Source organism: Perissodus microlepis, chromosome 15 (assembly GCF_051167445.1).
Source record: "Perissodus microlepis isolate ML-2025 ecotype Zambia chromosome 15, ASM5116744v1, whole genome shotgun sequence".
Lineage (NCBI taxonomy): Eukaryota > Metazoa > Chordata > Actinopteri > Cichliformes > Cichlidae > Perissodus > Perissodus microlepis.
Window position 1 is genome coordinate 4,841,740 of NC_140475.1, and position 16,462 is coordinate 4,858,201.

At 45.1% G+C, this 16,462-nt stretch overlaps 1 protein-coding gene across 1 annotated transcript; it reads right to left on the minus strand.

Annotated features, from left to right (window-relative positions):
* Positions 1–1,701: 1,701 nt before the first annotated feature.
* lrfn5b (leucine rich repeat and fibronectin type III domain containing 5b) lies at positions 1,702–16,179 on the minus strand. Its single transcript, XM_084953260.1, has 6 exons — positions 15,370–16,179; positions 9,292–10,207; positions 8,327–8,501; positions 4,960–5,293; positions 3,709–4,009; positions 1,702–3,581 (listed from the first exon to the last, which is right to left on the minus strand). The coding sequence occupies exons 2-6, from the start codon at positions 10,192–10,194 to the stop codon at positions 2,892–2,894; spliced, it is 2,403 nt and encodes an 800-aa protein (XP_084809386.1). The 5' UTR covers positions 10,195–10,207; positions 15,370–16,179; the 3' UTR covers positions 1,702–2,891.
* Between the last annotated feature and the right edge of the window lie 283 nt (positions 16,180–16,462).

Below are 16,462 nucleotides of genomic sequence, written 5' to 3' on the forward strand. Positions count from 1 at the left end.
ACAATGTATAAAAGCCTCTTTGACAGAATCTGATTGCAGCTTCTACCTCATGACAGGAATCTTTCTTTCTTGCTTAATATAGCTTTATAACATTCACGAAAGAAGTTTCTGATGTATGTTTCACAGATTATTTGCCAACAAGTCATTTACAACCGTTACAAATACAGACACTTCTTTTTATTTATTATTGGGGAAACACCGGAAATAATTTTTGGCAGGCTGGCAGCTCCAGTTGTGAAGGATGCTGGTGGCTGGTGGTGATGGTAGGGGGTTTGGATGGCTGTTCGGGAGTATGACAGGACTCCCGCATTTGAGATTCGAGAGGAGTGAGTCAGCATGATCTAAGACTGGGGGGGTCAGAGGATGTTGAGGGTAGGAGGCAGACTAGATGCGAGCATGGAAACTCATTATAAGCGTTTGCAAAGCGGGTCAGAGCTGTGCAGCGTGCAGTCTTGTGAATGAGGAAGTGTTTGTGCTCTGGCCGCAGGGCTCGAACTGCTCCTATATCTGCCAGACCTCCACCACCCAAAGGTCTATCACCCAGGCTCACCTCCTTGCTGCCCCTTCTTCATCCAGCCCCCGCCACCCACCCCCTCACACAGTCCCCTCCCTTGCCATCTTTGCGGAGGTGCGCTGAATATCGAAGAGCCAGAAGCTGCATGGCTGGCTTACAAAGGATGCTCTCTTCTCTGTCTCCCGCACTCCGCGTCCTGTTCTGCTCTACATTCTCCCTTTACGCCAGGCTCCCCGTGCCCTCCTCCTCCTCCTCTTTTCTCGTCTCCCTCTCAGTCTACGAGCTGCTTCGCTTTCTTCTCTGCACCTCTCGCTCTCCTCTCCGTTTCTTCACCGTCACCCCCGTGACTCTCAGCCTCCAAACCCTCCTCGCCGTATTTGTTTCACAAAACCTTCCATCTTCTCCTCACTGCACCGCCTCCCCTCCTTTCTCTCCGTCTCTCTCTCTTTCCAGAAAAGCATCTATTATTAACACACACCTCTGGCTCTCGCCAAAGACTGAACCGAGGTTCAGGCCAAGCTCCTCAGCATTTTTAATCACCCGTAATGAGCGAGAAATAATTTAAAAAATAATAATAAATCGGTGCTTGAATGCAGCGTGTTTGGGTGATAGCGGTTCATTTATGTCTTCCACAGTCTCCGTGCGGCTCTTTCTTAACAGGTTTTCCCTACGCAAGGCTTTATTATTAGAGGTACACCAGCACATTCATGTATAGCAAGTATGAAGAAAAAAAATCAATCAGGCAGCATGAAACCACCAAAATACACCGTGAATCAGAGCTCGTATTGCAAGGGGGATAATGCACTTCATGTCAGTCCTGATATCACGGAGTCGTTACTGTAACTGTAGAAATTAGTCATGCGCAAGTTCCCACTGCGGAGGTTGTGTTTAACCTCTCCTGCGGCAGGATTTTTTTCTCTTTTTTTTGCAGAGGCTGCTGTCGGAGGGCACAGGCACGGCGCTGCTGTCAGATGACTGAGGAGATACGCAGGCGAGGGGCGTCCCCGGTGACAAACGTGGCCTCTTTTCATCATCCGCTTCCCTCCTCTCTTTGAACAAATACAAAGGCTCAGAGCCAACTACTACTTTGGGTTGCAGAGCTCGAAGAGAACTAAGGGATTCAGCTATTATTTTGTCTGGAAACAGGGCTCTAATTGCAGGGGAAGATGAACCAGAGAAGCTGAAAATGAGATGAATCTACCCCCTCCTTTTATTTTTGTGGTGTTTTTGGTTTTTAAATCACTGGTTTATTTATACTGGTAAACATCAAACAGAAACAACAGCAAAAAACCAAGAGCAGACGTCCTCCCAGTCACCGTTTCTTTTACATTTCATTTGATTTACAATGGTTGTCATCGGCATGACACGATCACTTCAGTAAGTTAGGGGGGAAAAACACAAACAAAGCAAAAACATGAAAATGAATCATTCCCCTGGATCCACGCGTAACATCAGATTACTTCCCGCACCTTGTCACGCTGTGGGTGTTGGCTCAATCGTCGCTCAAATCAGTCATGACAGGAATCCTATCAGAGTTGAGTCTTTGTGTAATTACGTGATAAAAATGTATCGATTCAAACCGGAGGGCAGTATTAGGCTGAGTCGACTTGTGCCACACACACACACACACACACACACACACACACACACACACACACACACACACACACACACACACACACACAAAGAAATGCTGCATTGTGCTGTGTCTGGGGGTGGGCTGGGTGGGGATGAAAAGATAGAGGGCTGTCAGTCTACTACATTCTTTTCCTACACCTCTGGGATGTAAAGCACATTCGTAATCTCTCCAAAACCACATCCAAAGTAATTAAGACATGTCACTGTCTGCAGAGCTGGAGACAAGAATCGTGTAGTCTACAGAGATTGTATCACTTTAAGTAACAGGCAATGAGATTGTTAAGTATAATAACCCCATCCCCTGTGCGATGCTTCTGTTATAATACAGTATTGTCCAGGTTACTGCATTCGATACCACATGAACACTTATGGTTGTACTGAGATATATAGTATCTCACACAACTAAAACATGTTTTGTTTTGTTTTGTACATGAAGTTTGATTTATACATTGTTGTGCCTTTCATCAAAGTTTGATCAAACTCTGTTATAAAGAAGACTTTGATAGGTTATAAGGTAGAAAACAAATGTGAAATTTTTCCCGTAAACCCTGTGTCGCCTGCCTTCTCCCAGATATACGAGAGAAGCCTACAGGTCCTTCAACAAAGAGCACAAAAGCTCCAAAACAACAACACAAAAAACAAAACAAAAAAACCCCATGGCATAAAATCCTGTCTGCTCACCACGGGCCACAAATCCAATCCAGCAATCCAAGAGAGCGCAGGTAGCAAAACTTCAAAATCATAAAGTGCTCTCCAGAAGCCACTCAGACCTCGAGAGCTTGTCCCTGGCCCGGCGAATGTTTGTTGTGCTCTCGAGCTGCGGCAGCTCTCCGCTCATTGACAGGCTGCGTTTGGAGCGCAGACTGGCCCCGGTTTTTGGGTAGGCCACGTAGCAGCGCTCCGCGTACGACTCTGCGTTGAACGAGTGCCTGCGGTTCACCCTCGCCCCTCCTGCGGGAACAGTCATGTATTGTCGAGCAACTTGATGGGGCCGCGGAGCCCTGGGGATGGCAGTCAACTTGGTGGGCTGGCCCGGTACAGCAAGAGTGATGGCTTGGGCTGTTTTCACTTCTGACGAGTTATTCCGGTTCATGTTGTCGAGCTCGACATCTGCTTCAGCTCGGCGAGCCTCAGGGGGTTTTGTCGGAGCGGTCGAATGCTTGGGTCTCGGAGTGCCCGGGGAGGCTGGGTGCCAGCTGTGACTTCCAGCTGAGGTAGAGACCGTGCAGTCAGGGACAGACGGTTTCGTGGATGCCACCACGACAGGCGGTCGCTGCTTGGCTGGCTCCGGGGCAGGCAGGGCGACACGGAGGCAGTCCTTGTCATTCTTCTCTGGCCGCAGAACCTGCTTAGAGAGGGACTTGGGAATCCCACAGCCCTGTAGCTGTCCGTCACTGCTCAGTGACCTAATATCCCCCATCTCTAGCGCCTGACAGGAGACAGGGAGAAGGCAAGAGCGAGAGGAATGAAAGAAAATCTATGAGACACACATTTCAATACAGACAGAACTAATAAGGATTAAAAGAACAAAATGCAAGGAATCGTCGCCCACTGACCTTATCTGCATCCCCTTGGTTACACACCCGATAACGCACAATGAGGAAGATGATAAAAGCGAGCACAGACGCCACAATAATCCCTCCGATGATAACCACAATGGTACCACCGAGAAACTGGGACTGCATGAAATGGCATCTCAGGTACTGAGGCTCAGTGGTAAAGTGGATGCAGCCAATCACCCTGGTGGCGGTCAGCGAGGTCACCTGGTCGTCATAGATGGCCAACACGCACAAGTCGTAGTGCGTACCAGCTGCCAGGTTGTTTACTAAGATGCTCTTACTGGTCGGGGGTATCATCCTGTAAAAAAAAAGAAGAAGAAGAAGAAGAAGAAGAAGAAAAGTCTTTGTGACTGTTCCGACATACTTTAGATTAGAGAAGGCTGAATGAAAGGAGACAGAGCAAATCAGATTATCAGCCTTATTGTTTTGTAGGGATAAAGATGACATGACAATCATTTATCTCTCAGGGGGCTATTTACGATCTGTCTAGGCGTAATCTTTTGTGACATTTGATTTATTCTCTCAAACATCATTACAGATAAAAGGTTGCTTCGGTAGCTGGGGACACGCGGATCCCCCGTTTGTTCACAATATCAAGATTACAGGACAGGACACAACTCTTTAACGTCTCTTTAATTCTGTGGCCGCGGCTGAAACGCCATATGTGTTACTGACTTTGAAGTTCATTTAGGGAGAAAAAAAAGGGTGGTGGTGGGGGGCAGTGGGGTATCTTGCGAAATGATCCTATCATATCACAGTGATTAGCACAAAATATGCGGTGAAAGGGTGCAGAGATGAAAGTATCCTGTGTACACCAGTTCCTCAGATGGGCATGTGTGAAGCCTCTGATGCTTTTTTTGTAAAAACTGTGGAAGACTAGTCTTTCATCTTCCTATGAGTCCGCAGCTTAGTGCTGACATTCTGTTTTGATTTTGTTGATTAAGCATTATCAAGCTTTTGCGCGTCGTAAATGACACACTCCAGCAAGGGGAGATTACGAGTCGAAGAATGAGAAGTCAGATACAGCGCATTAGTCTATCTTCCTGATAGGATTAATAGACGCCACAAATAATCGCGTTGACAGCCAGGTCCATTTCTTAATGACTAAACATCCAAAGTGATTTAGAGATTCAAAGAACGCCGTGAAGGTCAAACAAGGGCCGTGGAATGCATACATATGCTTAGATTCAGCTTTAAAGTTTGTTGGGCAGTAAGAAAATGAGCTTTTTCTTCTTCACATCTGCTCACCTGTATACCAATGAATCATCGTACGTCCCATTATATTGGATCTGAAACATGCGGATTCCAGGAATACTCCTGTGGAAGTTGAACTTGACCAGAGCTGAGGTCGAGGTGGCTTCAGCAATTACTACTTTCTTCTCCTGGCTCGTCTTTGCATTCCCCAGAGGCACCCCTCCTGCCTCTGCCCCCGTCTTGGTCACTGTGGCGATATCTGATGAGCCGGGGTCACGCTCCTGCTCCTCAATTGTGTTATTGGTGATGTGAGGGAGTTTGGTAATGACCAGCTTTACTGCACTGTGGGCCTCTCCGGCTGGGTTGGAAGCCACACAGGTAAAGGAACCTGAAACAAAAACCAAACAGATTAACTTTCTCCCGCCTTAAATTCATCACAATGTACAAATAAGCCCGGTGGGTCAGAAATGTGTAATAGAGAGGTTGGCAAAGAACCAATTATATATTATTAGTTCCAATTTCTTCCGTTGAATCGATCAGAAAATGCCAAAGATGATACTTATTTGTGCAACAACAACATCTACAGAAGATGAACAGTATCTGAAAGTTATAACCTTAAGAAATAACAGGAAAAAATCAGCAAAGACCTGTTAGATGCATCTGGATGTTCAGCTGTCCAAGCCATTTCTGATACACTTCAGTGGAAATGTGACTGTCAATAAGCCCTTCTTAAGGAAGGGAAACAGGGAGAAAAGTCTGAGGTATGCCAAATTACACAAGAACTAGACTGAAAGTCAGTGGCAACAGGTCTTATGGAGTGCCAAATCCAATTTTTGACAATATAGAGGAGGTCAGGAGAGATGTACAACAGTGACCGTCTACAGCCATCTATAAAACATCTCTAAAACATGGTGGAGGCTCTGCATTTAGCCACTTTTATGGATCTTCTAAACATTTGTGGATATATAAATGCAGAAAGGTACCCTAACATTTTGATCCATCATGCAATACATGAGCCGGTGCAGTAAAAGCATAGCTAAACAGAAAAATACACACAATAGAACACTATCAGTCATGGATTGACCTCTCTGGAGCAAGGACCTCAACATTACTGAAGCAGTGTGAGATAATCTTGACAGAGAACAGAATAAAAGGGAAAAAACATCCAAAGAAGAGCTTTGAATGTCCTTCAAGAAGCCCAGAGAACTATTCATGAAGACTACTTAAAGAAATGACAAGAAGTCGCCTAAGAGAGTTCAGGCTGTGTTGAAGAATAAGGGTGACCATACCAAACATTGGCTTTCAACTTTGTTACAATTGTACAAACTCTATTAGTTCCTCATAGTCTGTATTTCCATATATAATTACACTTGCTTCACTAAGTCACTGCACCTGTTTCCAATTTTCCTAACCAAATATAAAGAAATGAGGAGTGGCTCAAGACATTTGCACAGTACTGGATATTCTCTTGTGCACTGTGATCATTGTACAACTTCCTCGTCTTCTTGGTGTAACGGTTGTGCAGACAAATCAGAGTGGTCACAAACAAAGCACAGAGCCATGCATACTCTCTGTGTTTCTGAATTATACATTACTCTGACCTTAGAGGATCCTCCGGCTCTGCTGATGTGAATTATAACACCAGAATAAACTGAAATGAACTGAAATGGAGGTAGTGGGCTATTTTTCACCTGCCTTTTTGTCCGTTCTTTCCATCCTGTACAAATTTATGCTTGACTACATTTGTTTTTTACTGACTTTGTGTGAAAATTTCTTTGGATACAAGGCAAAAACTGCAGTTTTTCAAATGGTCCCCTGAGGCTGACTCCAAAAGGCTAGTCAGTGATAAACTCCCATGCTGAAATGCGACTATTTCCAGCAAAAACACATCAAATAAATTGAATTTTAAAAAAAAACCCAAAGGTTACAAAAACAGTTTCAGTCCTTCTAGCTGATTTCCACATTCATGACAACTGTGCAGTTTTCAAATTGTGCATTTTTAGGGGTCAGTCTGTGTGGACAGATTGTTGCCAAGACAGGCGGATATAGCCAGTAGGTCTCTACGAGGCTTCACCGTAAACGATTTAAATGAGTGAACTGGACCAGACTTGATGTTTATGGTGTTGGTGCTTTTCACTGCACTCTTAATGCAAATATCTGACAAATAAAAGTGCTTTCTGTGTGCCTAATTGGACTAACAGATCGTCCAAGAAGTCTGTGCTCTGCGAGGCAAATTCTGGTATTTCATTTTTATGTTACTTAGCACTAATTACCAGATATGCGATCTGTGCAAAACACCCATCCAGTCTGTTCTTTCAACAGTAGCTTTTACTTAGCACCCCCCTCCCCTCTTATTTATGGTCACTTCTGGCTTCAGACTGGAAACATTGGAAAAACATCACCTAGCTCTCTCCAAAGGAAAACAAACAGCCTTCCAGCCCTTGTGGACTAATTAATACAAAATATCTAATCTTTCTAGTGTTGTACTTGAAAAGCTTCTGCTTTGAATCAGGACAGTTCTAAGGACTACCTCGGGATAAGTACCCACTGTGGAAGTCCTGAGCAACTAGATATCAAATTCCAAGTTTTTTACCTAAGCAGCACTCACAGAAACTCTAAAATGATGTAATAGTCAGCCAGCGGCTGGTAATACAGCGTCACCTCTTGCTGTGGTCTTTTATTTTTCTTTCTAATCCTGTTTCGGTCTCTGCACGTTCTGTCCACATAGCTTCACTGTGGTCGACACCTCGTATCAAACTGATGAACATTGCTAGTGAAGATTTTTTAACATTTCGCTTTGATGAGTCCAAATCACATCATATATCTTGTGTTGCACATAAGCTCAATACAGCCTGGACTCCACTATCAGTTCACCTCTCTGAGCTTTCGTGCCATTTTAAAGGCTAGCATGGGGAGGTCTGTGTTTCATGCCAAATGTTTCACCAGCTGGAGCTTATAATGGCAGTAGCTTTTGATAGTTTTGCTTGTGTGTTTGATCAGTCAACACTTACATCTAGACTAGCTGTGTGACACAGCACGTCCCGTCACTCCAACTTCCTTCAAAGCTAAAGCAGAGACAGTACTTACACCGGCACAAGGAGCTTAAAAAGGACCTTTAGCTTCGGCTGCTGGCGATAGTGAATACGAATGTGTTTCAAGATGTTAGACACTGTTTCTGGAAAATTTCAGGTATCTAAAATGTTAATTGTTAACAAGTAAAAGTGTCAAAACACATTTCTTTGCAAACAGATGCATATGACAGGAACTTTGCCACGAATCAGCATACAGGCACGTCTCCACACTCAAAACTTTATCACCCGGTGTAGGTAAATACTATAGCCTTCCATGCTTATGTGCAAGAAAACAACTAATTCCACTCCGTCAACAACATAAAAGCCCAGTCAGTGCAGTGTAAACAGACCGGAGTCCTTGACAGTGCTGATTAGGATGTCCAGCGTGCCGTCGGTGTGGACTACAGCCCTGGAGGAGTTGGACATAAGGCGTCCATCAGGTGCAATCCAGTGGATAATGGGGTCAGGGTCGCCCCTAGCCTTGCAGCGCAGAGTCACACTCTGACCCTCCAAAGCTCGCAGCTCCTGAGGCAAAGGGAGGAACAGGCAATCAGAGCGAGAGCTTCTTTTAACACCAATTAGATAACGACCCTGATCAAAACTGAAAAACACAAATTACACACAGAAGTACTTTGGTGCTGCACAGTGTGGCTTAGATATTATTATTAATGCTGTTATTGATGATGTTGCGTTTCACAATCTCATTCCCTGTGAATGTAATCAGCAATTGATCATTGTCACGTTACTGAATTAGCATTATTATAACGGGAAGATCATCAATGAGACAGTACATCGCAGTTCATACGCTTGAGTCCAAATATAAGTTCATTTTCTCTGCAATTATGCAAAATAGGTCTGCTGAATGTAAATGAGATGATATATCTGTAGTTCTTTGGCAAGGATTTGATCAGATAATTTTGTTTGGATGCATGAATCAAGGATTGAATCAGTCCGAGCTTCCACTGTGTATAGAGAGCTGCACTGCGGTTCCATCGCTAAACTGCAAATAGCTTTATTAAAACTGAAAACTGAAAATCTGACCAAAGAACTCCTCTAAAAACACCATCAGGTGCTGCAGTTTGATTTCATTTTTCAAGCACTTTATTTTTTATGATTTGCGAGCTGAGTGGCCCAGATGAGTCCCACAACTCTTGTAAGAGTTCTCTGAATCACAAAGCTAATATTTGGTGTGACAGTCAAAGGCAGCAAATAGTGCAACCTTGGATTAACTAAGGCACAATCCGATGTGTGGCTCAGAGTGAAGCAGTACAGAATATTGCGTCTTAACGGTCCACAGCTTAATTCGAAGACGTACCTGAGAGTACCTGGTGATGAGAGGAGGCTCGCACAGGAACTCCTCTTCCGAAACAGTCCAGAAATAGCGTCCGGCGAGGTGTTGCGGTGAAGCACAGGTCTCCAGATCATCCTCCCTCTGCAACCTCCGCAGCCAAAGAAGCTCACAGTTACACCTCAGTGGGTTCCCCCCAAAGCTCAGTGCGAACGATGTAGGCCCCATTTTCCCAGATGTTGCCAGGACCCCAGCTCTCTGGAAAATAGGATCAGGAGGAAGCTTCTGGAGCTTGTTGGAGGTCACATCCAATCGCTTAAGCTTCTGCAACCCAGAGAAGGTGCCCTCTGGGATGTAGCTGAGCATGTTGTGATCCAAATTGAGTGTATGGAGATTGGACATCCTCTGAATGGCCACCCAGGGGGCGCTTTCCAAGTTGTTGTAAGACAGGTCCAGCTCCTCCAGTGCTGTCAGGTCATTAAAGGCCCCGCTTTGGATGTGGGTGAGCTGGTTGTTGTTGAGGATGAGGTGGTGCAGCTTGGACATGCCGCTGAAGGTGTCGTTGTTGATGCGGGTAAGCCGGTTGCTGTCGAGGTGAAGAGCTCGTAGGTTCTCCAGATCTCTGAACGCGTGAGGCGCGATGGAGCCAATAGTGTTCCGAGACAGAGTCAGATCCACCAGCTTGGTCATGTTTGCAAAGTCTTTGCGTTTGATGCTGGTTACAAAGTTATCCCCAAGACGCATCTCCACCGTGTGCCTGTCAATGTTAGGGGGCACAAACAGAAGCCCCTTTTTGTCACACAGTGTGGCCAAATTAGGGTTAAGCACCTGGCAGACGCAGCGTTTGGGACAGATTTGAACTTTGTGGGCCTTCACAGCCACACCGAGGATGATCAGATACACCAGGAGAGACTCCATTTGGCTTGTCATCAGGTTGATGCGCCTAAAAAATAAACGAATGAGAGACAGAGATGATCAAGCTGTTTGTGAAAATGGCAACAAGTGCAAACCCTGAGATCTATAATTCAAGCTGGGCAAAATCACATTTAAAAAAGGAAAGAAAAATGGGCGATTCTGCTCTGCAAAGTTAAAGATTTTCCACTAGGCTGCAAACACTATTACTGTCAGCTCACAGCTCTCGTTTTTATAGCGCAAAGTCTGAGCAAGAAGCTAAGCAAATCGATGCCTGAACAAACAATAAATGCTGCACCATTAGACATGAAACTAATTAGTCACCTGCCGACTTGAGAGTGAAACATTCCTGGTAGTCTTGTAAGATTTTTGTGACAGCTCTCCTTCTAAGCCCCTACTCCTCTGATCATACTTTTTTTTTATATATGATCATGCCAGTCCTTTTATGTTTGTGTACAGAAGGATGAAAGTCTAGACTGGCAGTCCAGGGTCTCATCAGAATTATCCTGATATCTCCCAGGATCATATCGCCAATAGGAAGGGATGATTGGGCCCTGTGCCTCAGCAAAGATGTGCTATGCCTTGTTATTGATTTTCTCTCTTCTCTCCCTGATGCTGCTCTTACTTATGACACAGCTGAGATGTGGGGGGAATAAGGAGGGATCCATTTGATGCATCCTGAGACATTGTCAGGGATATAGCATCTCATAGAAGTAAGACTTTGGAGATCAGATGTACCAGAGCAAGAGTGACAGAAGTCGAGATTATATTTACTCTTTTTTTTCTCTTTTTTTTGGTTGAACATGCAATATTCAGCCCTCTGGGCGTCCAATTACAGCACACAGAAAGGGACACCAATCAAATCAAACACAGAGAACAAGAGATCCAATCCCACAACCTAGGTGAAAATCCAAAGGCCGACCTTTAAATACAGACGAGAACGGCTGATTTATGATAACAGCTTCCTGTGGTTTGCCGGTAATGCCTCTATTGTCTGTGTTGGGACTCTAAGAGTGTGCAGAAGAAAAAAAAACACTTAAAAAAAATCCAGCCTTAGCAGAGAGGCCTGTCAACTGAGTGCCTTCATGTTTCAAAAGATTCTGTTGCACTGGAGCGGTGACACACAACTCCCGGTGTAATAACCTTGATAGAGTGAGAATGAAGAAAATATCATAGAGTAAAGAAAACAGCAGACAGGACAGGTGTGATGCCCTGCCATGCGAGGGCATGCGGTGCCATTCGCTGACAGCTGGGTAAAACGTATTACAGCCCTAACGAGGAGGCAGGAACCATTCCTTTTAAAATGGGCCATAATAGGAAGGGGAGGAATGATATTGTTGGAGACAGAGAGAGAGAGAGAGCACGCTGGGTATGACATTTTCATGAACGCTGCTGATGAAGCAGCGGAGAATAAATGTCTTTTTCTGACCCATTTTTACACGGGACAACGTTACCAAATCCCACAAGATGTGTGCGGGGAGCCGCGGTGCACCGATCTGAGCTGGCGAGAAATGGACCGTGGGATCATTATTTAATGTTGTCATGACTCTCTTTAAAGAGAGCAGATGACTTCACCGTGAAGCAGTGCTGCAAAGCCGTGTGTAGTGCTTTCCAAGTATGCGTGCAAACTATCTACTTTTTATGTGCGCGCACGAGCGTGAGAGGACAGCCTGCCTAAGTGTGTTCACGTTGGTGTGCCAACCACCTTCTGCTCTGACTCTGAATGGTACGGCCTCTGGTTGTGCAATGAGGCAGAGAGGACCTGCTACTTCCAGACTCGAATGGCGCTGAAGACACGATATTGATTCACTCTGTGGAGATGAGGCTTCTACTTTCTATTTTTTTTTTCATGGCTGAAAACTCAGCCAAACGTGAAGAGAATGGTTGCAACAGTAATCTCTACAAAATTTGTTCTGTGAGGACAAAAGGACAGCCGCTCGCTGCTTAGATGGGCCAGGAAATATCTCTTACTGTCTCCTCAATTTGCATTTAATTACTGGTCTTCCACAGAGATTTGCATAACAGGTTCACTCATCAGGTACATGAACAAATAAGTAGATGATTAATCAATGTATTCATCAATCACACACTTCATCTTCAAATGTCAACCTCCCCCCCAAAACCTCACAGAAAATCATTATCCACTAGGTCGGCCTGTTCATTATAGTGGAGCGACTTGGGAGGGCCACAAATAAACAAGAAAACAGATAATCTAGTGATGCATTAACCATAATCTCCTTCTTAGTCAATCAAGTGTTCGTTTACTACCTCCGAGCAGGTCTTTTCACCCTCAGAGAACAGAACAGACTGACAGCACACTCCCACACATAAGCAAACACACCAGTGGGTGGGGATTTGTGCCTAATAGAGCCAGATCACTACACAACAACCCCCCTTCCTCATCCCCAGCTACAGAGACACATTCATGTGCAGCAGCAGCAGCAGAAGCAGTAGCAGTTAACAGTAGGAGAGGGTATCTATAGCCTCCCTGGGGTAGCATTGGCCAAGAAAAACCTTATGCAGCATGCTGCATGCCAATCCGGCCGGTGAGGTCATGGGGGATATGTTTTCAGATGGTCTAACTTATGCTGGAGCTCATGTGAGAAAGCCTCTGCAATCCGCGTCTGGGCAGGAAATCAGGGAAAGCATCCCTGCGAGGAGAGGAAGATAATGAGATGAAGTCTGCCAGCGTCTCCACGCAGGCCGGCACAACGGCAACGGCGGCGGTGGCATCTCGGTTTGCGTCTCACCTGAGTTGGCCGGTGGGAGGTGGTGGAGGGTGGAGAGGCCGGACATTTGCTACACTGCCAAAAAAAAAAATATATAAGCTGTGTTGTGTCAAGGAGGTAAACTGATGCTGCAACGTGACGGTAAAACGGTATCGACAAAACAGTGAAACAGCTCCTCATCCTGCCTGCTTTTATGAGAGCAAATGGAGCCGCAGCATCTGCTGAAGTGGATCATATTTTGACTGAGCTGGTAGAAATTCTATTTTGTCGGGTAAACGCTTGTGTAGGTAAGAGCAGCAGACCAAACATCGACGCTGTGAAGCACCATCCAACTCACTAACACATGTGAATGTGGCCATGTGCTGTGACACCCTGACTTCCTTTCGTTTTTCTTTTTTTTCCTTACAGAGTCTGCAAATGTTAGAACGTAATAGCTCTTTGGGTGACAGCCTTGATGCCATGGCAACACCGCAAACGTCAGTTTTAGGGTGAGATGTAATCAGTGGCTGATTTTTTTTCTTCTTCAGATAACCTAATATTATTTAGAACAAAGAGTCCTCTCCGAAGGAAAAGGACCTTGACAACTCTTTTGCTCGAAGGCCAGAGCAGACCCACTGTAGCATTTCTGATGAGGAGATTGTGCACTCAGCTAATTCTGGATTGAATTGGATTTTTTTTCCCAGTCTTGCACGTAATAAAAGCCAAAATGACTTGATGGGGAAATCTGATGCAGATTAAATGATTTCTCAGCCCGTGAGTGCATGTCTATCCATCCACATGCGTGCCAGATGGACGGCATACTAAGCAGACCCAGCTGCATCAACAGAAGTGCAGTTCATCAGCATTTACATCGCCTTCTTGTAATTTTTCCCCCTTCATCACAAGAAATTCACCTTGATACACTAGACACCTCGTGACCGGGGCATATAAGCACTTTGCATATTCTTCTTTGAGCATTTCACTGAAGCAGGTGACAGATTTTAAATTCTGATCACCGATTTGTGATCTTAATTCTTGCACCGTTGCGACGTGCCCTGAAGTGATGGGCTTATGACCTGGGATTGTCTTCTGGTAGAAAGGGAACACAGAATCCTCAAACACTAAGTCTGAATATCAATGTGGCCTCCTCAAGTTGAATATTCTACATGATACATACCAGCAGGTGTGCAGATACTCACATCTGTCAGTTCCAAAGTGAATTTCGGGTAAAGGAAGTGCAAAAACACTTCTATTGGTGACAGCACGACTCCCTCATGTTATCATTTACATGTGTGTGAGGGGAAGGGGGGCAGCCATCAGCCATAATGAGATCTCCGCACCTTCTGACTCATTTTCCTTCTTTCAAAGACTCCCAGGATACTGGATTTCTACCTCATGTAGCAGCACTAGCCAAATTGTCTTTTTTTTTCTTTTTTCTTTTTTTAAAAAAGCTTAATAATGCATAAATCTCCTTTACCTTATTAAGTTGTGTAACCATAAGGCATCTCTCACATACTACACATGTGAAGCAGGTGTGCAAGTTTGTGTGAGCCATATCTCAGTTTCAGATCTGGATGCAAGCACTTCTCCAGTGGGGGAAAAAAGCTACACAAAACCTAATTTGTGGGGAGACAAATTTGGGTCAGCGAGTGTGGAGCTGGTCTGCAGAAAAGCCCGGGTGCTGAGGAACCACACATCACTCCTCCTCCGTCAGTGAAAGGAAGCAGCACATAAGCACCAACATTTGAGTGCATTCACAGAGCACAGAGAGCAAATAGAAGCAGCAAAATGAGGCGTGGGCCTTGTTTCACTGGTGTAGCAGTTACAATCATGCCTCGGGCACTCATGAATAATAAGATACGTGATAACTAACACTCCTCACTAGACAGGACCATTATACCTCATCCTTTATATAAAAAAAAAAATCACTAGGACCATTTCCCCCATACCACCTCCTCCTCATCCCACAGACTTACAATCCTGTTATCAGTTTAGGCTCATTTAGACTTTATCACAGCTTAATTACTGATGAGGAATTTGCATATCAGTTATGGGTTTGACCAGAGCACACCAGAGACAAATCTCTCTAAAACACACAAGAAAACACAAAACACATGCAATAAATCAGCCTTTTCCTGCACATGAATCACAGCCACCACGGCCATTATTCTCAATTTCACCTATATCAGGGGGGAGGAAAAAAGCAGCACCAAACACATACAAGTGGATACTAAAAATAAATTTAAAAAAAAATGTTCCTTGGCGTGTGAGATTTTTTTTTGACCTTGCGGTACAGGTCCTGGGCTGGTGGGGTTACAGCCACAACCCATGTCACAAGGGAAAATCTGAGCGCATTCAGACGGGTCCTAAGAGAACTACTTCAAGTCAATATTTCGCTTCTTGAAAGACAGACTCCGCAAAAGAGTTCACACGCTCCAATTCACACCAAAGGCAGCCTGTAAAATACTGATTTTTATTATTTTACCTTGTAGCTGAAACATGGAGCCAAGTCACAGGAGGGTGGGTTTGAGCTTATTTCCTCCCAAGGGGGCTGGCGGCATACCGAGAGTGGCTTGCCTTAAAAAAGAAATGTGCTGCCTGGAGATAATTCAGGTGTCCCGAAACACGCGTCTTGGTTCCTACAGCATGTGACGGCCTGTGAAACCAGCGATGCCCTTCAAGAAATCCATAACCAGCAGATAAAGGACGGCTCCTTTGCGATCCTGTGTGAGCGGTAAAATGTTACTCTAATTCCCCCTATCGAAAAAAAGGACTAGACCACAGGCAACCCCCCAAACAAACAGGAAAAAAACCCCACACACAAGCTGAAGGGTCCCGGCGTGGCTCTGAAGCTGCAGCTGTATAGGGATCGTCTCTACTGCGCATCCGCCTGGATGCAGCTCCAGAAGAGAAAACGCCTCTGTAGCTTTGTAGCGACGGGCAGCTTTAACATCTACAGCAGCGCTGTGAGCGACTGCTTCTTCCGCTGCTGCTGCCGTTACTGTGCTCAATCCGGCCAGATGTTCGTATCGCTTTCACGGGCTTTCGCTGGCGACGCAGGGTTCAGTGTGAGTTAATCCAGATTGACTGAAGGGTTGCTGCCGTAATATATCCCCTCCCCTTCCCCTCCTTACTGCCCCCGGACTACTGTCAACCACCGACCCGGCTCCATTTCTGACCAGAGGTGTTGTGCTCGGAATGGTAATCGGTGCGCTCTGAGCTGCACAGAGACCATTTGTGTGCACAGACAGATGCAGTGCCTCCCAGCCTATCTCACAGGCAGGCATCATCATTTATTCATGGAGACTGAACTCTGCTGCACGAACGTTGGGTAGATTGAGTTTATGATATTCTCTAAGAATTCAATTTGATTAAATGAAGAAGAAAAAAATATGGGGCTGAGATGCTGATGCAGATTCAGACATGCAGGACATGAAGGCTAAGAAAGCCAGGCAACAACAAGCAGCCCGTAGGCTTAAGCAAGACTGGTATTGAAAAATCCATCCATTCCCTTGGATCAAACCTCTGCTGCTGCAGGTGTTTCTAGTGGGTGAATGCCAAAAATAGGCTATAGCTGA